At 35.8% G+C, this 26,146-nt stretch overlaps 1 protein-coding gene across 2 annotated transcripts in view; it reads right to left on the bottom strand.

Annotated features, from left to right (window-relative positions):
• LAMA2 (laminin subunit alpha 2) overlaps positions 1-26,146 on the bottom strand; it is a 637,958-nt gene that overhangs the window by 373,033 nt on the left and 238,779 nt on the right. For both annotated transcript variants that reach the window (XM_054254427.2, XM_054254428.2), the window contains exons 5-6: positions 3,867-4,046; positions 960-1,049 (exon numbers count right to left, since the gene is read on the bottom strand). In XM_054254427.2, the coding sequence (XP_054110402.2) occupies positions 960-1,049; positions 3,867-4,046 (270 nt within the window). The remainder of the gene's footprint in view (positions 1-959; positions 1,050-3,866; positions 4,047-26,146) is intronic.

The raw sequence follows: 26,146 nt of genomic DNA, 5'->3' as shown, positions 1-26,146 counted from the left end.
TTTCACCATCGTGGCAGCGCTAGTCTTGAACTCCTGACCTTGTGAAACACCAGCCTCAGCCTCCCAAAGTGCTGGTATACTTTTAAAGCCTGGGAAACACTGCTAAGCAGTACACCTGATAGAAAGTGTCCATACCAGGCAGAAAGCAACACTACAGCTTTGCCCATATAAATATGTTAGTGTACTTTAATCTTCCTAAGAGATAACATTATAATCCAATAATCAGAAAACTAGCTTTGAGTATGTCATTTGCATTACAATATTTGAAAAAAAATCTGTGGCTCTATCTACATTCACTGATCTTACTATTCAATGTATTTTTCCATGTACTATACAGGAGATGAGTGTGGATATCACCAGTTTGTCTATGACAGGAAAAAGAGATGCTCATTCATCTTCTACTTTAGATTGTGTTCACTTAATTCACTGTCATTAATGAATAAAATCTATCCAAAAGCGTTCTGGCATTTTCTGGCTTGCCACTATCAGTGCTCTCTTGATGCTCTCATCCACTCCACCCCCTCATTGCCCCTGCCCTACTTTATCCTCCTGTTCCATTGCCACTTACATATTTACTTCCCTGCACATTTTTTATTCATTTGCATTAATTTTTTGATTAAAAACTTTAAAAGAAATGGTCAGGTTGATTGATGGCAGGCATTCTCTAAAGCTAAATCATGAGGCAGGCTGTCATAGCTAGAGAGGTTTCAAAATAGACCAGTTTGGAGCCTTTTTAAAAGAAAAAAAAAACTAATCTGTTTTCTGATACTGTGATGGCTGATTTCAAAGTCTATCATCCCAACTGCCAGCTCTTATTTCACCCTGGCATGGATTTCTGTTACACTGCCTAAGTGGGGACCTGACACCCATTTACAGCGTTCTCTGTCAGCAAAGACTCTCATGAAACATTTTACAGCTCAGGGCTTCATTTGGCCTAAGCATCCTATAAATATACATACATTTGTCGCTGGATCAAGTGGGCAAGCCCTGGCATGACCATAGCAGATGCACATCCCTCCAACCGAAATATCCTTGACTGAGTAGTAATACTGTAAAAAGCAATCCAGAGAGAAATCCTGTTAAGATGATTGCAAGGTGAAAGTAACAAAAGGGGACATTCAGTGAAAACTTTATTTTCTGCTTTTATCCTTAGTTTGAAGGACATTTGTGTTTCTTGAGGACAAGTGAGGACTCACGAAACCGACAAAGTAACTCCTAGCATTGTAATCTTAGCCCAAAGGAAGAGTGCCTTTAATTTAAGCTAGGTGGGCATTTTAGAAATGCCTTTCTCCCAGTCAGCTATGGCTGAGAGTAGTTTTTATCAGGGGCTAAGGACAATTACTCTTCATAAAAGTTGTTTCACATAGTTTCTTGCAAGAAACCCTCTTTCATTGTGATTATAGGAACTACAGTATTCACAAATTATATGTATGCTACTTTACTTGATGGATTTGAAAAGAACCAACAAAATTTAGAGAGAAATTATGCTCAAAACAATATATTCCTTTACCATATTAAGAGGAAAATTGAAAAGTCATTAATTTCAATTTTGAAAGCTTGTTCTGCAGAACATTTGCATTTTATGTTATTATGTTTAAAAGTCCATACAATTACCTTTTTATATGAAGTTAACATAGAGCTATGTGACTAATTATTTTAATCTACCCAGCTATTTTTTAAGGATAATTATGGAGGCTGGACTATTTTTAAAATTTTAATTAATATGCATATAACATTTCATAATTGTCAGAGCACTTCAAATTATCATATTCAAATAACCATCTTAGTGTCAGATAGTTCTATTATTCCAATTATACACACAAAAGGAAAAAAACAGAATTAACAAGAATATGTAGATGGACACATATCTGAGTTCCCTAACTAAAGAAATCTCCTTTTTCCAATTTACTTCTTTGTTTCCTCTTATTTGTTTTTGTTATGTACATATATAGTGTCTTTGAAAATATTTTCGTTATGTTGTCTTATTTGATAGACCTAGACCTTGGAACTGGCTGGAGAGTTCGAATAGTCAAAAAATCTTTTTTTCCTTTAAACCCATCACTTAATAATAGAGAAACAAATAGAGATATTTGCTTAGAAAGCTGATACCAGTATTTGAAAATGCTTTTAAAAATGGGAAATCTATTTTAAATATGAATGTATAATTCTTTGCTTTTGAGTCATGAAGAGGAGCTGAAATTTGCTATCTTATTTTTATATATTTAAATTTAGATGTAGTGTTTATTAAACTTGAGTATTTTCAAAAAATATATTTATATGTTGACTTATAGTGCACTATTTTAAAAGCTCATGTAAGATAAAGTTATAAATAATAGGTGTGTACCCCAACACCCACTCTGCCTTCTGCAAAAGGTGATAGAAAGAACACTAAATTATTTTCATTGATTTTTTTTTCTCTGATAGATATACTGTCAAGAAAGATTAAATTTCACTCCAATATTATTTGGTCTTCCTTGGTGTATATGTTTAAGCCATGCCAAAATTAGAATTAAAAATGTTTTCTTAAACGTGAAAAATCTAAACATTGCTATAAAATAATAATTAGTTTTACATGAGACAATTACCATACGTTGAGATAAAATGAAGGTGAAATTATTTCAGGTTTAGAAAATACAGGGTACTAAAACATCTGACATACATTGCATGAGACTAACATGTGAGGAGTATTTAGGATCTGTAACTATTTACCCTAATGATTCAGCAATTTGACAACTGATGACAGTGGTCTCACCTTAGTAGGATCATTCTAGAATTAAGTACTTTGTCCTACAATATTAATTTCTCCCTATAGTCCTCTTTCTTAGCTATACCTCTAGTCATACAGTAGATACTGTATTCACATGAGTTTCCTTTATGGATTTATGGTTGAATTGACTTCCTTGGTATAAATGTTTTGGTTGTGTAGCAGCAGGTGTGGGAGGTGCCATAAACCAGTGAATGTGGTAGAAGGTAGACAGGAGGGAGCGTGGTTATCACTCATATAACCCAGATTGGTATCTGGGTTGATCATCTATTATATAATCCCACAAATTCCTGTTTAAAACTGGAAGACAGCACTTCTGTTAGCTCTTGTGTTCAAAAAACTTTTGAAAAGATGCTTTGAACATTTTTCCCTAATATTTTATTTGTAGAGGAAAATACAACAGTATTTAGAATCAGTTTCTCCTATAGCAGTGCATTTTAAAAACTATGGCTTTTGATTCATTAATCAAGCATAAAACCAAATTATTTGATGGTTCACAAACCAGCAACACCAGCAACACCAGCATCACCTGGAAACTTACTGAATTGCAGTGTCTTAGCCCTGCTCTCTACCTACTGAATCATAACTTATATTTCCACAAGATCACTGGCTAATTCCATGCATATTAAGGTTTAAGACATACTGCTCTCTGTATGCGTGTATGTGTGTATACTGGGTCAGTTGTGGCAAAAAAAAAAAAATGTTTCAAAGTCTCTGCACATCCAGTTGTAACTAGCCAAAGCCAATTATAATAGTACAGATCACCTAAAGTGACAAAGACTAATTTTATCCTGAAAAATAAAATTATTAACTAGACATGGTGATTCTCATTTTACAAAAGAAGAAATTAAAGTTTGAGAAGGCTAAAATGTTTGATAAATGTTACACATGTAGTAAGTGGCACAGCTTGGATCTGAACAAAGGAAAGTCTGCCAAATTTTAAATAATAATAATTAATTTAAAAATTTAAAATTCTAAGATAAAAAATTGATAATAACCAGTCCTACAAATCACTGAGAGATTTCTTTTAATAGTATTTAACAGATGAAAAAGATAAGTGGGATATCATTTGTAGGATCTAATATGGTTCATCATAACTTACTCTTCTTGTGACAATGGGGTCAATTTCTCTTGGGTCTTTGTGAGCAAACATCATCAAGTCAGCATTCAAGGTGCGAATCCTCTGAAATCTCAGGCGAATATAGCGAGCAGAGGTAAATTCCAGCAGTTCAGGAGAAGGATCGTCAGCACTTGGTCGCCCGTTGATTAAAGAGATATGAATCTAGAAAATATGAAAAAATATTGACAATTAAGTTTACCGAAATTTAAATATCAATTTTATTTCTTTTTCTTGGAAAATTAAGGTAACTTCTCATTTTTCCAATTAGTTAGGCAGATTCAGGTACATGCCTATGAACTGGCATCTAGTGAAGTAATTTACATGTTGTGGTCTTCTTAATACAGGTATATGCAATTTGTTTGTTTATATCATAGGCATTTCTCTATATACTTCAACTACCTGCATTTCTCTGTTCCAAGGCATTGCATCAACTTGACCTTCCTATGATTTCCATAAATTCTTAAATTAATCATTCTTTTTCTGAAAATTATTGTGCCCAAACTTATTTAAGAATCTGGGGCATGGTGGGAAATCAGAAAACTTGGGGGAAAAGTTACAAAATATCAGATTAAAAAAGGAACCCCTTAAGAACCTAAAATGATTCTATACTTGAAAGCATCACATTATATAGCCTTAAAATGTGGAGAACAAATATTACAAGGAAAACTAGACAAATCTATTACTTACAGTGAGATATTTCACTAGGTTGTTATAGGTTGTTGTTATTTGTTTTTTAGTAACTGATAGGCCAAGAAGACAAAAATTCACCAAAAATGTAACATACTCTGTAAAATTATACTCTAAAAAAATGTTAAACCTGAATGGAATGGTGAAATTTTTAGGACAATAATTTAGCACAGTTGACACCAGAAGAAATACAATTCAGTGAGACAGTTTTCTATGTGAAAAATAATTGAGAAATTGCCAAGAAACTGCCCTCCAAAGTTGTACAAAGCTGGCAGGCTCTCAAAGGGACTTCTCAAGAGCAAATAATTCTAATGAAGAATAAAGTGTATGACAAAATAAAAAGTACTGTTAGCACAGACAAAGGAAGTATGTTCCTAACACCTAAAGAACTCTTGTAAATCTACAAAGAAAAGCACAACAACATAACCAAATGCACAAATATATGAGGGCCCTATTCAAAGAAAAGAAAATTAAAATGGCCATTAAACATTTATAAGATACTGACCCTCCCTAATGATAGGAGAAATGTAAATTAAAAACACACTGATAAACTGCCCATTTTTTTCAGGTTGGCAAAACCCACAAATATTGGTAATATCCTCTGATGGTAAGACTAATAGAGTAGATATATGTCTCTTACATTTACAGGTATAAGTGTAAAATGGTACAAATTCCTAAGAAAGTCAACTGAGCAATAACTATCAAAATTAGAAATGCACAGTAATTTTGACCTAGCAATTTCACTTCTGGGAATTACCCTACAGATATAAAATAATATAGATACTATATTACATGTGAACTGAATATGGCTAATGGACGGAATGTTTGCATACCCTACTGAAATTCATATGTTGAAAACCTGATCCCAATGTGATGATATTTGGGAGTATGGCCTTTGGTAGGTAATTAGATCCTGAGGATGGAGCCCTCATGAATGAGATGAGTGACCTAACAAAAGAGGCCAGAGAGCGTGGCTATAAGCAAGTCAGCAGTCTGTAAGCCAGAAGAAAGTCCTCACCAAAGCACAACCATGCAGACACCCTGATCTCAGATTTTCAGCCTCCAGAACTACGGGAAATTTCTCTTGTTTACAACTTACCTAGTCTATGGAACTTTCTTATGGTCCCCATACTGACAGACACTATTATTATTTCGCCATTTTTGATTATAATTTTTTTTGGTCATATCAAAGGACTGGAAATAACCTAATATCCATCAATATAGGACTGGCTAAATAACTTACATATCTGCATAATGAATTATGTGCAACCATAAAAAAGAATGAGGAATAAATATATGGATAGGAAGAAGTATGTACTTTTACTTTTTTTTGTATCCTATAAATGGATTATTACCTATGTAACAAATTGAATCAAAACAAAATTGTTAAAGAAAGTGAAATTGAGTGGTAGATTCTGAACTTAAAACACACACACACACACACACACACACACACACAAACATGCACACAGTGCTAAAGGGACAGGGATGGAAGAAGTGGGAGTCCTGTGCTGGGTGGGAGATGCTCGGGTACAGGACAGTGTGTGCACTGGGGAGCTGTGACTCAAGGTCACCCACTGGAATTTTCATCCACTTTTGTAAGATGATACATCATATGTGTTAATTACATTTTTTGACAGGAGAGGCAATGATATGTATTTCCATTCCTAACATCCTGCATTTGCATAATCCCAGCGAGCCTTTTACAAACTGACTGCCAATAAACTACTTGAGTCATCAGAGAAATATAGCCACCTCTGAGATGAAAAACTAATTCTGGTGTCACAAAGAATAGACTCAGAATGCCTCATGATAAAAATATGAATATGTTCCAGCTAATTGAATCTACCTTGTATACTTAGTAAGAAATAGAATTCAAGGTCTTCTAAAATACTGAATCTGAAATACTGAATCCCCTCTAATATAGGAATTCTAAGAGTAAAGCAGATCTTGTATATTACTCAAGATCCACATTTCTGGCATCTAACAGGTGAGCCAGAAATGTGTTTAAAATTAGATATCTTTATGGCTTAAGGAGGTAAGAGCTAAATGTTAAAAGAATGGATAAATATATGCAGGAAGCCACTAAAACTTGTTTCCCTTTTAGATTAACGTTGGCACCCAAAAAGTCACCAGTGCCGTTGAATTCATGCTTACATTTCTATCAAATTCTTCCTTGACTGCCCCCAAAAATACCACTTGAAAGAAAGGAGGAAATCACTACATGTCTAGGATTATAGTTTCTGAACGTTATTTGGGTTTATTTGGTGTGAATGCTGTGATGAATCATGTTTGTGCTGTTTAAAGAATCAGTAAGTTTCTCACTTAAACATACAAATAATTTTTTGGGGGGAAGAAAGGTGTACACATTCTCATTTAGGTTAATAAACTGTATGATAGCTACATGGAGGATTCAGCAAAAGAACACTTCTCACAGCTTTGGTATTTTCATCAAGCTACTCTGCCAAGAGATCTTGTGAATATAGTTAGTCCCAAGCTGTTTCTGGAATAGAAAACAAGCCAGCTGTTTGGCAATGTTGTGTGCAGCTTCCTTCCACTGTTTTGTGTGTATTTTTTTTCCATTCTCTTTCAAAATAAATCATAATATTGGATAGGATATTTCCACTAGTACAACGCGGTGTAATTCCAAGTCTGCTGGATAGTTTAGCATACTTCCTGATTTCCTACGGGGTGACAACCAGTGGGTGGTATCTATCTTCAAGGAAGATGAAATGTATCTATCCCCCAAGACCACCACTGTCTTGCTGTGAGGACCTGAGAAATCTGTGGCAGACTAGTGTCTTCCAAAGTGGTTTCTATTACAGAAGTGTTGGTGGGTGTATGTTCATGCTGTCACAGGAATTCATTCCAACTGAAAATATCAGCCTATGGGTATCATCAACTGGTTTTTTAGATCTTAAAATTATACTTTTCTTTGAAATTAGTTTTGCAAGGCAAATAAAGGGGGCAGGAACCTCATCAGAAACATCTCGTTTTATAACCAATGACTAAATCAATATTATACTCTGTTCACCCAAATAATTACGTTTTTACTAGTGTAAGCATACCATATAAATTATGTTTCCTTTATGGATTAGTAAGACCTCTCTGCCTCTGGCATTTATATTTTAGAATACATTTTTAAAATGATTTATGCAACAAATGATTAGATTTCTAGTATAGATGATTGTCCATTATTATGCTTGTCTATTTATGTTGCTTTGTTTGTTTTAGAAAGCTGGAAGATCTATAATTCTAATACCTTCCCCAACACAAGTTTCTTGAGTGAATGAGTGTATGTGAGAATGAAGGCTACTGAAAGATCATCAATAAGTATCAGAAACTTTGAAATAATTATCAGAAGTGGATAAAGTTGACAACTTAATGTGTGATATGCTCTCTCTTAAACCATTTTTGTATTATCAATCTCTACAAGTGTGCCATGAAACAGGTTAAACAAATTGAAAGTAAGCTGACCCCAGGAGACCGAACAGTAAATCCATATGTGTAGTTTAAGATTAAGGATGTATGGATATGGCCAAAGAATTTTTATGTAAATGAGAGGCTGAGACATCTGGGAACCTCTTAAATCCAGTCATGCTTAATATAGTATTATTTGGGGAGAAATAATAAGATTATAAAGAGAACTTTGAAAAATAAGCCTAATCTCTTTTATTTTGACTATGTAAAAAAAAATGAGTACCATCACCCCTCATCAGTTACAGTTTCAGGGGATTTGTGAATATTGGTTCCAGGACCTCCTGTGGATATCAAAATCTGAGGATGCTCAAAGCCTTGACATAAAATGGCATAGTATGTCCGTATAACCTATATACATCCTTCAAAATTATTTAAATCACCTCTACCTTACTTCAAATACCTGATACAATGTAAAGGCTATGTAAATAATTATTGCACTGTATTACTTAGGGAATAAAGACAAGAAAAAAGTCTACACATGTTCAGTACAGACACAGGTTTTTTTCTAATATTTTTCGTCTGCAGTCAGTTGAAGCCATGGATGTGGAATCCACAGATTTGGAGATCTGACTGTATACGTTTGAAGAAGCTAGGTGAGCTGCAGAAAGCTCAAGGAAAGGGAACATTGCAAGAACTGGTCATTGGGTTTCTAGCACAGAGTAAAGGCTCTGAGTCTGGCTCTGGATGGTACATAAGTACATTTTGGTTCATTCCTCCACAGTACTCCTATTATTCCATTGTTCTTCCTCCATTCCACTGAAACTGCTCTTAGGCAAGTCACATTACTAACTGACATGTCCAATTCTCAGTCCTCGCCGTATTTAACCTATTAGCAGCATTTGAGACAACTGATTACTCCATTGACTTCCAGGACACACTGTTCTTGTTTTCCTTCTACTGCTTAAGCTACCCCTTCTCAATCCCCTTCACTGCTACCTTTAATCCTCCCTAACTTTCTCATAATAGAGTACCACAGTGCTCAATCCTTAACCTTTTCCTCTGTTTTGTCCCCACTTACTTATTTAGTCATTCCATTGAAGCTGTTTGTCAGCTTCATCTTTAGGAATGTCTAAGTCATTATCATCTTTAGGAATTGTCACTAGTTTTATTATATGTATCAAAATAGTTATTAAAAAATAATCTTACCATACCTTATCAGAAAGCTTTCACTGTAATTAAAAAAATCTTATTCAAATCAGTAGAATATAGTTATATTTTTGAATGTTATAAAATATGAAAACACCATGTATATGTGGAACAGTCAAGCATGGGTAATTCAAATACACTGGATAAATGACAAGAGTTTCTTAAGATATAATTTATTATACAGGTTAGTAAAATTTTTAGGCCTTTCAGACTAGAGATTTCCTTATCAAGAATCTTCCTGACCTTAATGAGCAAATACAAGATTATGAACTCAGTCTCTTTCCAGGCATATATCAGGCACAGTGTCTGAAGTAGTCTGTCCATTTTCCTTTACTTCATATTTTGTTATTTTCTCCAACCAAGAGTTCTCAGTTTTAGAGTTATTTTTATTAATTCAAACACTGATCATTTGCATATTCAGAAAATCAGGTACTCTGAAAGCTTAAAACCTATATTTACCTCTAAGAGCTTTATCTCTGGCCCTCCTCTTTATATTTCAATATTTCCCATTCATATAGTCAGTCAATCACTCATTCACTCAAATATATTTATTGGATATCTGCTAGATGGTCATTGAATCGTTTTAATTATTTTTCTTTGTCACGGTCTATCTTATCTTTAGGCCCCTTCCTCAAACACCTTTTCTGTGTTCTCACTGCTTGCCATTTACAGAGATGTACTTTATATATCTTTTAAATCTCAACTGTGTGCCAATTCCATCCTCTCACAAATACCTCCATGGACTGTCTAGGAGCTCCTTCTATAATTTATCCAAACTCCCTTTACTCTCCCCTATTTTCATTGCCAATTTACTTGCTTGTATCTTCTACTAGATTTTAAGCTCAATGACGGTATATATTTTTCTTATATATTGTGTAGCCTCAGTGTTTAATATAATGATTTAAATACATGCTACATTATCAACAATTAATAGTAGAACAAATATACTGATAGCAGTTCCCAAATACTATAGGTTGGAATAGAACTTCCAGTGAATTAACTTTTTCCTCTATCAAACGTTTATAATTTGTGCATTGCATGTATCATTTAAAATATAATTTTATATATATTTTAACTGTATTTTACCTATATTTTAAATTCTATTTATTGACTGTCCATCATAAATTCTAGTATAAATTTATTATAATCTAATAAATTATTTTAGAGCTACAATCATTCAAGTATTTCTAAAAATATTATATGAGTGTCTTCATATATTTAGGTAAATCAATGAAGTATTATTAAATATATTTGCAGAGCCATTTATATTTTTTAGTATATTAGCAGAGACACTTATATTTTTATCATACACAGAACAATAATTTTATAAATCGATTTGTCCCTTCAGGTGCCTTAATATTCCTAATACTCAGAACTGGAAAGATTTTCTTTTCATGCAGCATTTAGGGCACTGAATTAGTTTGGAAGATCTTTAATAAATATCCCACTGTCATTAGAAATTTACAAGACCAAATAGAACAACTACTCTTACATGTTTGCTGACTACCAAGTGGCTTAAAAGGCGATGCTCTAATAAAATGTCAAGAACTGTGCACAACCTTCTTTAACTTACCTCTTCCAAGAATACAGGGAAATGTCAACTTGAACTGTTTAAGAAATATGACAAGAACTACAAACCACTGCTCAACGAACTAAGAGAGGACACAAACAGATGGAGAAACATTTCATGCTTATGGTTAGAAAGAATCACTATCATGAAAATGGCCATACTGCCCAGAGTAATTTACAGATTCAACGCTATCCCCATTAAGCTACCAAAGACCTTCTTCACAGAACTGGAAAAAGACATATTAAACTTCATATGGAACCAAAAGAGAGTCTGCATAGCCGAGTCAATCCTAAGCAAAAAGAACAAAGCTGGAGGCATCACACTACCGGACTTCAAACTATACTACAAGGCTACATAATCAAAACAGCATGGTACTGGTACCGAAAACAGAGATATAGACCAATGGAACAGAACAGATGCCTTGGAGGCAATGCCACACATCTACAACCATCTGATGTTTGACAAACCTGACAAAAACAAGCAATGGGGCAAGGATTCCCTGTTTTACAAATGGTATTGGGAAAACTGGCTAGCCATGTGCAGAAAGCAGAAACTGGACCTCTTCCTGACACTTTACCTAAAATTAACTCCAGATGGATTAAACACTTAAACATAAGACCTAACACCATGAAAACCCTAGAAGAAAGTCTAGGCAAAACCATTCAGGACATAGGCATAGGCAAGGACTTCAGGAGTAAAACACCAAAAGCATTGGCAACAAAAGCCAAAATAGACAAACGAGACCTAATCAAACTCCAGAGCTTCTGCATAGCAAAAGAAACAGTCATTAGAGTGACTCGGCAACCAACAGAATGAAAAAAAGTTTTGTGATCTACCCATCTGACAAAGGGCTAACATCCAGAACCTGCAAAGAACTAAAACAGATTTACAAGAAAAAAACAAGCAAGCCCATTCAAAAGTGGGCGAAGGATATGAACAGATACTTTTCAAAAGAAGACATATATGAGGCCAACAAACAAATGAAAAAATACTTATCATCACTGGTCATTAGAGAAATGCAAATCAAAACCACATTGAGATACCATCTCACAGCAGTTAGAATGGTGATCATTAAAAAATCTGGAGACAACAGATGCTGGAGAGGATATGGAGAAATAACACTTTTACACTGTTGGTGGGAGTGTAAATTAGTTCAACCATTGTGGAATACAGTGTGGCGATTCCTCAAGGACCTAGAAACAGAAATTCCATTTGATCCAATAATCCGATTACTGGGTATGTATCCAAAGGATTATAAATAGTTCTATTATAAGGACACATGCACACGAATGTTCATTGCAGCACTGTTTACAATAATAAAGACTTGGAAACAATATAAATGGCCATCAATGATAGACTGGACTGGGAAAATGTGGCACATATACACCATGGAATACTATGCAGCCATAAAAAATGATGAGTTCGTGTCCTTTGTAGGGACATGGATGAAACTGGAAACCATCATTCTCAGCAAACTGACACAAGAACAGAAAATCAAACACTGCATGTTCTCACTCACAGGTGGGTGTTGAACAATGAGAACACATGGACACAGGGAGGGAAGCATCACACACTGGGGTCTGTCAGGGGGTAGCTAGGGGAGGGAGAGTAGGGGGTGGGGAGTTGGGGAGGGATAACATGGGGAGAAATGCCAGATATAGGTGATGGGGAGGAAGGCAGGAAACCACATTGCCATGTATGTACCTATGCAACAATCTTGCACGTTCTTCACATGTACCCCCGAAACCTAAAATGCAATAAAATATATATTTTTTAAAAAAGAAATACGACTGTATCATTGACAACTCTACCCCTAAGCTTAGACTTAACAAGTCTTTCTCTCTTACATAAGAATGTGTTATGCTTTTGATACCTAACACTGCAAACACAGATCACTGATGGGTGGCCTATAACTCATAATAATTGAATGGAAGATCCTGCTATCATTCCCACTGGTCATAATGTATAAAAGGAACACTGACCACTAATACCTGAACATTTTTAAAAGCAGTAAATCATTACTGGTTGCTTCCAAAGGTCCCTGAACTTAAATTGCTATTCTCTTTTTCTTTAGAATTATAGTTCTTGCGCTTGTCATTCCTGGACGAAGCTTTGGCTTCCACAGAATATTTAAACATATTCTTCAGCCGAGCAATAGCCTAATAAATTGCACCATAGTAGGAATGTCCGTTTTCTTTAAAGAGTATTTGTTCTTTTATATTTTTATTTTTCTTCTCTCCTAGTGAAACTAGTTAAAAGGTTTATGTAGCTTTTAGTTTTTCTGCTGGTCAAAGAAGAACACCTCTCTCTCTCTCTCTCTCTCTCTCTCTCTCTCTCTCTCTCTCTCTCTCTCTCTCTCTCTTTCTCTTTCTCTTTCTCTCATTTTGTATCAGAATTGGCTGCAACATTTTCTTTTTGTACCAATAGCAGATTTCATTGGCAGTCCTAACTACTATGAAACTACTAAACACCAGAAAAACTATGTTTTTAAAAACGATCAAACATAGAAGCAAAGCCTCCGCTGCTTTAGGAGTCCCAATTTCCTTAAGGTCTCAAAATTGGTATGGGTCTTTTTCTTAGAAAGCCTCTGGTGGTCTTCCTGCTTTGTACAACTCAAAGCAACCAACAAAACATTTATTTCTAAGCTCCTTATTCAAGATGAGCTTAGGTTAGTTTCATCTGAAACATGCCCAGGTGGGTGACCTGTAATCCATCATAATTGAATGGAAGATCCTGGTGTCATTCCCAGTGGGCACAATGTATAAAAGGAACACTGATTACTAAGTGCCTGAAATTTAAAAAAAAAAATTACAAATGCAAATTTCCACCCTTCCTTCTCACTTTTTTTTTTTCTCTGAAAGGACTTTGAAATACAGGAGTTCATTTTACATATATTTTAAATGCTTTCAAATAATTTTTAAAATGTACTTGAAGTGGAAATATTGTATTTATCTTTGTGTTTTTCTTTCTTCAGTTAAAGTATATAATATTTACACAGATAAAAGAAGAGTTGTCAAAATAGCGCTTCTCAATTTCTTTTGGGAGCTTCCCTTTTACATTTTATCAAATGCAGATGCAGACACCACTGTTAAATCTGTGCTGTTAAGCTAAGACTATATAGGAATACACAGCTAGGAAAGAATCTTAAGAGGAGTAGCTTCAGAGCAAGTCAGGAGGGAAAAACTCAGAATAAAGTTCTCTCACTCTCCTCAAACATTTGCATTGTTCCAAATTTTCTTTTGGGTGTGCTCCAACCAGAGATTTCATAAGAGAATAGAATCATTAGTCATGTATTCCAACCTCATTGCTATTCAGAAATTTCTTTACAATACACATAATCTTGCACACAAAAACAATAGTGGTTTTTCTTGCATACTTACTGGATATGAGACACTCTTGCATGTGACCCATATGTACCAACTTATATAAGATTTAATCATTTAATGCTTACAATAGCCTCATGAGACTGGTGTCCCAATTATCTTTTTAAAGAAGAGAACACAGACATCACAATTTTTATAAGTATGGCTAAGTTCATCTCGCTATGATGTGTCCAATTCCAGTCTGAATTCACTGAATGTGGTCATCACTATACCCACAGAAGAAGGGTTCAATAAGCACTTGTTGAATAAAAAAGAACTGGGTATACAGGCCCTTTTTGAAGACTTGTAGTGACCGAAAACTCACCACTAGTGAGACAGCCTATTCCATGCACCTTCCCTTCATTCTATCATCTGACTTGGGCTTCCATTCCAATCTTTTGTGTGACAGACCTAGTATTTTAAGTCCATCTCCTCTTTATTGTCCTGCTGTTGGTCTTCTGGAATAGTCTTTACTGTTTGATTTCCTGCAGATCTTGGCTCTTGTTCATCAATTTGTGTCAGATGAATTTTGTTCTATCCATTCTAGACTTCCTGGGGTAGACTCTTTACCATGCCCTAGGTCCCCACTTAGGACCCATCACGGAATCAGATTGGTTCCCAGGTCCCTGGGAAGGGGCAGGAGTGAGGCAGATTAGCCTACAAATGTCACTAAGCCAAAGGATAGTTCCAGACCCAATATTACCTCCTGCCATTGATCTATATCGGTAGAGACCCTCCTGGCAAATAGAAGCAAAGCTCTATGCTGACCAAAATCAGAACTGAAACATGCCTAAGAGTTGAGGGCTAAAGCAGGGGTCCCCAACCGCTGGACCATAAGCAAGTTCCTGTCTACGGCCTGCTAGGAACCAGGCTGCACAGCAGGAGGTGCCTGAGCTCCGCCTCAGATCAGCAGATGTGGCACTAGGTTCTCAAAGGAGCACAAACCCTATTGTGAACTGCACCTATGAGGGTCCCAGGTTGCAGGCTCCTTATGAGAATCTAACTACTGCCTGATGATCTGAGATGGAACACTTTCATCTGGAACCCCATCCCCACCTGCCATCCCTCATGCCAATTCTGTGGAAAAGCTGTCTTCTACAAAACCAGTCTCTGGTACCAGAAAGGTTGGGGACTGCTCGGCTAAAGCATTTTTCTCCGGAAAAGAACCAAAAACTCCTTAAGTCTTACTAATATCTTAATAAATGAAAATGGCTATGACAGGTTTAGTACTTAAGTACTTTAGTAAGTAAAAGCCATTCCCTAATGTTCAAAAATACGAATCCTTTATGGTAAATTCAACAAAGAAGAAAGTGCTAAAACCTCCAATTATAGGCAGAAGAAGAAAATATGTTAATACCCAAATTAATATCTGTGAAATAACATGATCTCCCTTAATGTGGAGAGCTGTTAGAGAAAGTTCCAATAGAAAACATAGCAACGGAGAGTACAATGACCTACATTGGCGAGACAGAACAATCAGTACACTTCAAAGTTAGATAATAACAGCTCAAAGGAAAACTTCAGCAACATATTCCTGTTTTGTTTTCAGTACCCATGTGGGAACACTTGTTTAAAATTAAAATAAAATCTTGGAGCAGGAGATCTAAATACAGTGCCAGATCCTGTGTCATTAGATTGGAACAAAACCTAGACACAAATTTAAAAGAGAAATTCAGTCTCCTCCATTCTCATTCTCCGACTTAAAGGTTCTTCAGAGAAAAACTGAATGTGTGTGTGTGTGTATTTTTACAAGTACATAAATGAAAAGCTGTATAAATACATTAATTTGGATTTTTACCCATATGTATAGAAGCAGCATTTGGGGATAGCTACTAACAATCTCAACTGATTTAATGTTCAGAAAGCTTAAAACTCAAGATGTCAGAGACTTTATGGAATCATGCTAATATGTACAGGAGTTTAAACAGAGACACAAGCTCTTCAAGACTGAGCATGTTCCATTGGCTGGCTAATTTCTAGTGCTCCTAGCATTGTGTGTATGCAAACTGGAGTTCCTAGTGACTGTCACCATCCTCCAATGCTCCCACGCTTGCCTAACAACTCCCTACTTTCACCTCTCAATATATCAACATTCTCTGAATGTTCCCTTCTTTTGCCACCTTTCCCTCTCCTCTTAGTTTTGTTTTCATATTACTGAATTTTGGAGTCTCTTTCCACCACTTTACTTATTCTCCATTCTTCTTTACTCTTGCTCTGTTTAATTTTATTTCTTCTGTAGAGTGAAATTGTATGTTCACAGTTGGCCAAGTTTCTCTGCATTCAAGTGAAATCATGTGTTCAATTACTCTAAATATAGCCCTTAGCCTAGCTCTGTAAAAGGAAACTGCAGGCCTCTCTGATCTTTTCTCATTGCATAAGGAATTTAAAAAAATTAAATTAATTTGTGGAAAAAAATTTATATTTTCGTAACTGATGAGTCTTTATTTCAGTAAGTTTATAAACCTGAGTCTCTGTGTAAGACTAGGGATGTTTGTATATATCTGCTTTTCTAATATTGGCTATCCTCACGTGCCTGATACTTTGTGTGATTGAATGTATGTGTGTCTTTGTGTGTGTTTTCAGAGAGTTAACCATAGTTTAAGATGACATTTGTTGGAGACAAACTGCTTGTGTCAAATTCTGGCTCTTCCACTTACTGTCTGTGTGAATTTAGACAATTTACTTAATCTCTCTGTACCTCAGTTTCTCTAACAAAGGTAAGTAAAAACATCTATCTTATAGGGCTGTTTGTGGATTAAAAGAAATGATTTATGTAAAATGATTAGAATAATACCTAGCATACAGGAGAAATTAGTGCTAGTCGTCATTACCCTTGAAAGAGTTTTAAAAAAATGTAAATGACACTGGATCTCTCCATTAAGCAGCATGTGCTCCACCCTTTATAGCAGTTATCTATTACCAACCTGGATAGCCCGAGACAACATGAATAAGTACGTTTCCACCCACAATGAAGAGGTGCTTCTGGAAATGCTAAGATGGCTGAACATCAACAGGAGAATGTGCATTGAGGAAAGCAGGACATGTGCTTGGGTTTGTCTTCTTATCCATATCCAGTTTTCATCCAAGCAATCAAGAGCAAGGTCAGAGTTCTTCCTTGCTCAAATCCCCTCCAGATCTGTGCTGAGGTGCTGAGGCTGTTGCTCTGGGGAAGACCTATATGCTCATCCCCTGACATGATGCCTTTAGCGGCTGAGATCAGAGTGGATGACCAAGGACCAACACAAAGATTACAGGAAGAGGAGACTGTAGAATTACTGACATCTAGGCAGTAGTTTATGAGAGAGGAGAAATGAAAAACAAAAGAATGTGATGGAGAGGGGATCCTCTATACATCTGACTTCATGCTTAAAATTTTGTTAGAGCCAGCACATTTGCAGCTCAACACTGTGATGTACACAGATGGCTAGATATCATTTAAAATATCAGGATTCTGAGAAAGTGTTTCACTAAGGAGGTTTACAGTTAATACTACATGGCTTACAGGACAACAATTATTTTGATACAAGTCAACAGTGTCCCAACGTTTCAGTTCCTACAATAATTCTGTACAGAGTTAGATCTGAACCATTATTTACAAGGTTTGTAGGATGTTGGCTCTGTGCACCTCGACATCTGTACAGCACCAACAGATCTCTAGTTCCTTCAAAGAAACAGTACACAAAGGGACCTCTCCTCCCACACAATGAGAAGATGAAGTTTTTTGTGGATTTACCAAGCACACAGTGTTCTTGTTCCTTTGCTGGATTCAGACTAAAAACTGACCACAGGGAGCTGCTGGACCATGCCCTCAAAGAAACTCAGATACAGCTTGTGTTGCTGGCTAGTTGACAGGGAGTTAGGGACAAGCTGAAACTCAGGACCTTATTTTCTGCCAGAGTCCATGCACAATAGCTAATATTGAGAAACATTACAACTTAAGAAAAATGAGTAAACAGCTGATTACTGGTCATTGATCATTATTGTAAGTTATTTGTCTAAAGTGGTCCTTGTTTCACAACATTCCTTTTCTCTTTCCTCTTGACAAACACAGCATGAATGAAAGGTATAGGGAATAAAACATTTAATCAATCATCCGGGGGCCAGGGCTAAATTGCTTTCTGTTATACATTTTCTGCCAAGTTCACAGAATCAGAGTTGTTTTAAATTATTTGTAATATGCTTTCCCAGAAGAATTTATAATAGGTTGTTTAGGCACTGTTCCCTTTTCTATTAATGACAAAAATACAACTGTTCCTTCTTAGCAAAAAGAAAGGGAGTGTAATTAGGAAAATTGTATGAATGTTGCTGTTGGGCTTAAGAGCTGTTTTGTTTGTTTGCATTTCTAGACTGGCTCACAATGAGAGATGGCAACAAGACTGTTTCATTTATTCTTCCCTTTCAATGCCATCTATGAAGTAAACTTAGTTTAAAAAACTCTCATTTACATGTATCTTATTTCCAAAACAAGAAGCTAACATTAATCTCTTTATAGAGATAGTTTATAAAATGACACCTATAAAAATTAAAAGTAAGCATTATTTTTATGCTTATTTGATGTCATGATTATGTAATGTTGTGCTCTTGTAGTGGTAACAACAATAAACTTGGCTCCTTAAGAAAAGGAATACATGTTTGGGTGCAGTGGCTCATGCCTATAATCCCAGCACTTTGGGAGGCCAAGGTGGGTGGATCATGAGGTCAGGAGTTCAAGACTAGCCTGAAACCCAGTCTCTACAAAAATTATCTGGGTGTGGTGGTGGGCACCTGTAATTCCAGTTACTCAGGTGGCAGAAGCAGAGAATTGCTTGAACCTGGGAGGTGGAGGTTGCAGTGAGCCAAGATCAAGCCACCGCTCTCCAGTCTGAGTGACAGAGCGAGACTCCATCTCAAAAAAGAAAAAAGAAGAAATTCACTGTAAGTCCAGTGAATATTTATTGCCCAGAATGCAATTCTTCCAAGGTCTCTATTTCTAAAAATTTCCTTCACTTTCCCCTCTCAGTCTTCCTTGTAGCTTTCCTCACATCTTCCATATCTCACCACTATTAGCATCACTGCCATCTTCAGTATCTCCCAGTTTGATAAGGTGCATATAAAGACACAGGCTCATTAAGAAGAGATGCCATTCCGTATCAGATGGCTAAGTGTGGCAGTCTTTCAAGAAAAAGAAGCGTGAATCTCTAAAATCCTGTTTACAGGCAGCCTACTGAGCTCTACTGCTTATGTGGAGAGATGATGTACAGAATTCTCTTGTCTCAATTATCTCACTCCATGGCCTAGAGCCAGAGACCACAATGGTCACACTCCATGGCCCACTTTTATTCCCAGTGAACCAGAACGTACCCCTAGAGAGCTAGCTTCGACAGATCTCAGTCCTATGACTGTTGTTAGTATGTGCTGGGGTTTCTTTGTAGGTTTTTCTAAAAATCTGTTTAATATTCAGTCCCTTCTTTGACTTTATTCCTGATAATCCACCTTCTTTTCTGTTTCTAATCCTTTCTTCTCTATTGTAATTAAGCTCTTTCACATGAATATCATGAATCTTTCACATGATTTTTCTATCCTCCAATAATGTGCTGTAGCTGAAATAATGATAATGCTTCCTCCTAACAGCTACGTCTATACTTCAGTCCCTTTAAAATTCTTTTATTGAGTCTCTAAAATATGTTATTTTTAAAGATAAAATGTGCCTTATTCTCAATTTGTAGGATATGCACAACTCTGTTTTTACCTGAGTCTCTTCCCTTCACTTATATATTCTTACTTCCTAACAGTGGTCTATTTGAGAAATGATGTAATGGCCCTGAAAAAGATCTTTTATAACATAAACATCTTTTTTTTTTTTTTTGAGACAGAGTTTCGCTCTTGTTACCCAGGCTGGAGTGCAATGGCGCAATCTTGGCTCACCATAACCTCCACCTCTTGGGTTCAGGCAATTCTCCTGCCTCAGCCTCCTGAGTAGCTGGGATTACAGGCACGCACCACCATGCCCAGCTAATTTTTTGTATTTTTAGTAGAGATGGGGTTTCACCATGTTGACCAGGATGGTCTCGATCTCTCAACCTCGTGATCCACCCGTCTTGGCCTCCCAAAGGGCTGGGATTACAGGCTTGAGCCACCATGCCCGGCCTAACATAAACATCATTATCAATGCATACAATCTGTATCAAAGAAAATGTACACTACCAACAATCCTGTTTTCCTTCAAGTAAAAATACAAGTTTGTGTGTAGGTTAACACATTATTTAACAATTTAAAAATAAGCATTCCAGAGTTTAGAAATTCAAATGAATGCTGCTCTTTCAAAATAATTATTTTGGGGTGCTCTGTTTATAACAACATTGATGTTTCTCCAATCATTTTAATACTCCTGTGTTTTTCCTTATTCCTGAAATTGTTCTTTAAATAGAATGAGGAAGACTAGCTTAAAAACAAATATGATTGGGGAAAAGGAAATTAGATCACAAAAATGAAAGGTCAGGATAGAAAGAAAATTTAAGCTGAAAATCGAGGAAGATACAGATAGCAGAACCTGGGCTCATATTTGCTCCACCACTCAGAATCCTTGGGCTTCTTTCAGCTTCAGTATTCCTTAAGAATCAACCCAGGAAGCTCATGGGAAATATTAAAGTTTTAAGAAAGAAACTTAGCAACCAAAGATAGTTTACTTAAGAAATCTTTTCACTTAGAAAATCAAATCTTTGTATTTCATTTAAGACTAATAATCATTCACCATGGAAAGGAGTTTACTATATCAATGCCATTTATGGAATAAAAGATTTTACTGTAACAATACCATCTATGAAATAAACTTAGAGTTTTAAAAAATCCCATTTACAGTAGCTATAAAAAAGGTTAAATGCTTACAAATAAATTTAACCAAGGGGTTGAAAAGACCTGCATATGCTGAAAACTATAAACTGTGGATGATAGATCAATGGAAAAATACCCCATTTCATGGATTGAAGATTTGATATTGTTCAAATGTCCATAAAACCCAAAGCAATCTACAGATTCAGTGCAATCCCTATTAAGATTTTGATGTCATTTTTCAAAGATATAGAAAAAACTGTTTTAAAATCACAATGGAATCACAAAAAATCCCAGAACACTCAAAACCATCATGAGCAAACAAAACAAAAAATAAAGACATGTAAAGGTAGTATGCCACCTGGTATCAAACAATAGTAAAAAGCTTTTGTAGTATTAATTAAAACAGCATGGTACTGGCAAATATATATATATAAATCAATGCAGCATAATACACAGCCCAGAAATTAACTTATGCATGTACAGTCAGTTGATTTTTGACAAAGATGCTAAGAATAAGATAAGTATAGTCTCTGCAATGAATGATGTTGAGGAAACTGGTTATCTACATGTAGAAGAATAAAATTGTCCCCTTATTACACATCAAACACAAAAATCAATTCAAATGAATTAAAACGTTAAGTATAAGACCAGCAACTCCAAATTTCTAGGAGAAAATATAGGGGGAGAAACTATACAACCTTGGGCTGGGTAATAATTTTCTGAATTTGACTCCCAAAATATAGGCCACAAAAGTAAAAATAAACCAACTGAGTTATATCAGACTTAAAAGCTTCTGCACAACAAAAGAAGCAACAATGTGAAGAGACAGACTATGAATCTGGAGAAAATATTTGTAAGCTATACATTCAATAAAGAGTTAATATCCACAAATACATAAAGAGCTCCATCAACTTAAGAGGAAGAAAACAAAAATTAAAATAAAATACAAATGAGCAAGGAATCTGAATAGATATTGCTCAAAAGAAGACTAACAAATAGCCAAAAAATATATGAAAAAATGTTCAACATCACTAATCACTAGAGAAATGCAAATTAAAATTACAATGAGATATCATCTCACACCTGTCAGAATAGGTATTATCAAAAAGAATGTAGGCAATGATATGGAAAAAACAGAACCCTGTACACTGTTGGTGGGAATGTAAATTAGTACAGCCATTATGGAAAACTACATGCAGGTTTCTAAAAAAACTAAAAGTAAAATTACCATGTGATCTAGCAATCTCACTTTCAAGTATTTACCCAAAAGATGTGGAATCAGTTTGCCAGAAAGATATCTGAACTCCCATGTTCACTGTAGCACTTCACAATAACCACTTTGTTTTTCCTTCTTCTTCTTCTTCTTTTTTTTTTTTTGAGACAGAGTCTTGCTCTGTTGCCAAGGCTGGAGTGCAATGATGCAATCTACATATCTACATTTACTGCAACCTCCACCTCCTGGGTTCAAGCAATTCTCCTGCCTCAGCCTCCTGAGTAGCTGGGATTACAGGTGTGCACCACCATGCCTGGCTAATTTTTTGTACTTTTAGTAGAAACGGGGTTTTACCATGTTGGCCAGGCTGGTCTCAAACTCTTGACCTTGTGATCTGCCTGCCTCAGCCTCCCAAAGTGCTGGGATTGTAGGTGTGAGCCAGAGAGCTCGGTCAATAGCCATGTTTTGAAATCAACCTGTCCATCAATAGATAAATGGATAAAGAAAATGTCATACACATATACAGTGAAAGACTATTTAGCTTTAAAAAAAGTTCTGTCATTTGTGACAACATGGATGTCACTGAGGAACATTTTGCTATATAAAATAAGCCTGACTCAGAAAAAGAAATATTGCATGTTCTTCCTTACATGTGGAATATAAAACAATCTAATTTTTAGAAGGAGTGAGTAGAATGGTTGTTACAGAGGCTGAGGGCTGTGGGAATGGGGAGATGATGTCAAAAGGTACAAAATTTCAGTTAAAAGCAATACGGTATTTATGTTTTATATCTTTTACTTCTATTGCACAGTATGGTGAGTAAAGTTAATAATGGTGTATTGCAGATTTCAAAATTGCTAAAAGTAAATTTCTAATGTTCCCATCATAAAAATTACTAGTATTTGAGGGAATTAGTACGCTACTAGCTTAACTGAATTATTCAACATTGCATTTATATATCATAACATCACTTTGTATCCCATAGATTTATATAATTAGAAATTGTCAATTTACCATAAAAAAGCCATCAAAAAACACCTGACAAAGTATGTGATATACCTATACCCATATTTAAACCTACTCTATAAATTATATTTAAATTTATAATTCTGCCTGCTGCTGTTTTCAGTCATTAATATCATTAAGAAAGTTCAGGTTAAATCTGATTTCAACACAATATCATTTTAGTATAAAATCTCATATTTTGAATAAAACAAACCATACCCTATCCTCACACATCATTAAATGAACTATGTTGACAAATTTTGTTTCTTTTTGAGAACCAGAAAAACAATTATACTTAGGTGGGCCATCTAAAATGTCCTTCCAGCTTCTGGAATAGGTTGTATTTGTTTTTCAATGAACATCTGTTTGACAAATTGAAATGCTAATTATGATTTATTATTTTCATGACATCAAATATCCAGATAGTAATAAACATTGATGACTAACTATATTTTTCAGTTTCACCCAGATGTTTGGCATCACATAAGACACTACCTTGGTTTTACATAAGAATAAAATGTTTCTCGAGCCTACCATAATGGGGAGTAAACTAATATGACTCCAACAGAATGATTCAGGTTCATTTGTTTCCTCAATGTGTACAATTCTACTGACAAAACTTTTACAATATCATAAATAAAATTGTATTTTAAAATAAATGTCTTTCAAACTTTTACAAATACAAAGAAAGCCAGAATCAAAACCTAATTTTGAATATCAAGTGTTAAATGTGAATATCAGAAACTGAATATATACATTACAATTTTTTTAAAGAAAGTCTATAAATTCAGAGTTTATCCCTCAGATGTTATTTCAAGCATATATCATAGTGACATATTTTTGAATACATGATATTGAAGATCTGATAGGGACCGGGCATGGTTGCTTACACCAGCATTTTAGAAGCCTGAGGTAGGCGGATCGCTTGAGCTCAGGAGTTTGAGACCAGCATAGGCAACATGGTGAAACACTACCAGCTCTACAAAAAAATGTAACAATTAGCCAGGTGTTGTGGTATGCATCTATAGTCCCAGCTACCTGGGAGGTTGAAGTGGGAGTTCTGCTTGAGCCTGGGAGGCAGAGGGTGCAGCGAGCTACTGCACTTCAGCCTAGATAACAGAAGCAGCCTCTGTCTCAAAACAACAACAACAACAACAACAACAACAAAGAAATCTGATATAATAATTTAGAATATGGATCCTCACAGCCATAAAACAGCATACACTAGTTTGCTGGCTTTTGATGTACAGCAAACCTGGAAAAGCATGGTCCAACTTTTCTTTATGGACCTGGACTCCTTGCCCTGACCACCATTTATTTAATAATATTTCGTTTTCTCAGGAACCAGATAGAGTTAGCAATTTGTTCCTTGCTCATTGTATACATCACATCGAGGTCTAAGCACACATTTCCCGAAAGATTATTTTCACATCCTGCAACAAAGGGAATATGTAATGCTTGCAATATTCTTATGGGAAATATCTCTGTCCAAAACTGTGTGTTTGCTTCTTAATTTTACTGCTCTACTTCCTCTATCTCTGACCTCTAAAGATTGATGTCCCTTAAAGCTCAGTTCTAGGACTGTTACTTTTCTAGGTCTTCTTGTACTTCCTGGGTGATCTCATGCAGTCTCATGACTGTAAATTCTCTAATTCATATCTTTAAGTAGCATTCCTCATCTGAATTCCAGAATACTATATACTGTCTATTCAGCTTCACCAAAATGTCTAATAGATATTTCAGATTAACTTAGGCAATGCTGAACTCCTGATCTTCTCTGTCAAAATCTGCTATGCCCACAGTCTTCCCAGCTCATTTCAAAGCAATTCAATCCTTCCCTTTGCTCATGCCAAAACCCTGGACTTATCCTTCAGCCATCTCATTCTCACACCTCACAGGAAATTGACTAGCACATCCTCTTGGCAGAGCCAATCGGTCAGGAAATACTACTGGTTCCACTTTGAAAATATATCATCTATTCCACCACTTCTCACTACCTTCATGCTGCTACCCTGCTCTAAGCCACTATCATTTTTCCCCTAAGTTGCTGTGAAAACCTCTTACCTGCTCTCTCACAGTTACCCTTCCCTCCTGTGTTCTGACATCAATCCAGCACAGCTAGAGCAAGCAGATTTGCGGGGAGTGGGACAGGAATGACACTTAACATGTACAAGGTTTCCTTCTGAGGTGTTGAAATGATCTAAAATTGGATTGTGGTGGTGGTTGGACAACTCTGTGAATATACTATTAATAAATACTACTGAACTGTGTATGGTAAATTGGTGAATTATGTGGTATGCAAAATATATCTTAATAAGGCTGTTTTTTATGAAGAAGATTGTAAAGGGTCTGGAATTTTATTCTACTTGCAAGACAAAAATTTAGGCTGACATAGTTTCCTGGCTGCTGGCAGAACATATGAGACTTCCAAAAGAGGGAAAAGGGACTTTATTACAGCCCAGGAAGCAGCATAAGCTTTGGCATATTTGGTGCCAGTTGCCTGGGCTCTACTTCCTGCAGAGAGATAAAAAGTGGGCCAGCTGATGCCTCCACTCACAGTGGGTGGTGTTGCAGAAGAGGAACCCTCGGCTTAAGGAGTTCAAATCTTTTCTTATGGGTGGTAAACAGGTTCCCTTCATCTGGAGGGAGATGCCATCTCTCTCTTCCCAACCTATGAGTAAATCTCCACTTTGCTTCTCATGGAGACACTATCTCTACCTTCTAAGGCTGTTCACTTTACAAGCATCCCTGAGAAGATCTTCTAGAACAAAGACAGTCTGTGCATCTGGTTTCAAACTTTGTAACCAATGAGCCAAAGTTTCTACCTGAATTTAGGCCTAAGCTTTTAGATCTCAACTGTTAACCAAGATATGATTGTTATTTCAAGAAAACACCACGAGATGGCTTTAAGTTGTAATAATTTAAAAAGTAGCTGTTTCTACACTGCTTTTAAACATGCTGGGGTTGATTCACATACCAAAAGCTGTAC

Source organism: Callithrix jacchus, chromosome 4, assembly GCF_049354715.1.
Source record: "Callithrix jacchus isolate 240 chromosome 4, calJac240_pri, whole genome shotgun sequence".
NCBI lineage: Eukaryota > Metazoa > Chordata > Mammalia > Primates > Cebidae > Callithrix > Callithrix jacchus.
Note: the sequence above shows the minus strand (reverse complement) of the source record. Positions and strands in the feature narration are given on the sequence as shown.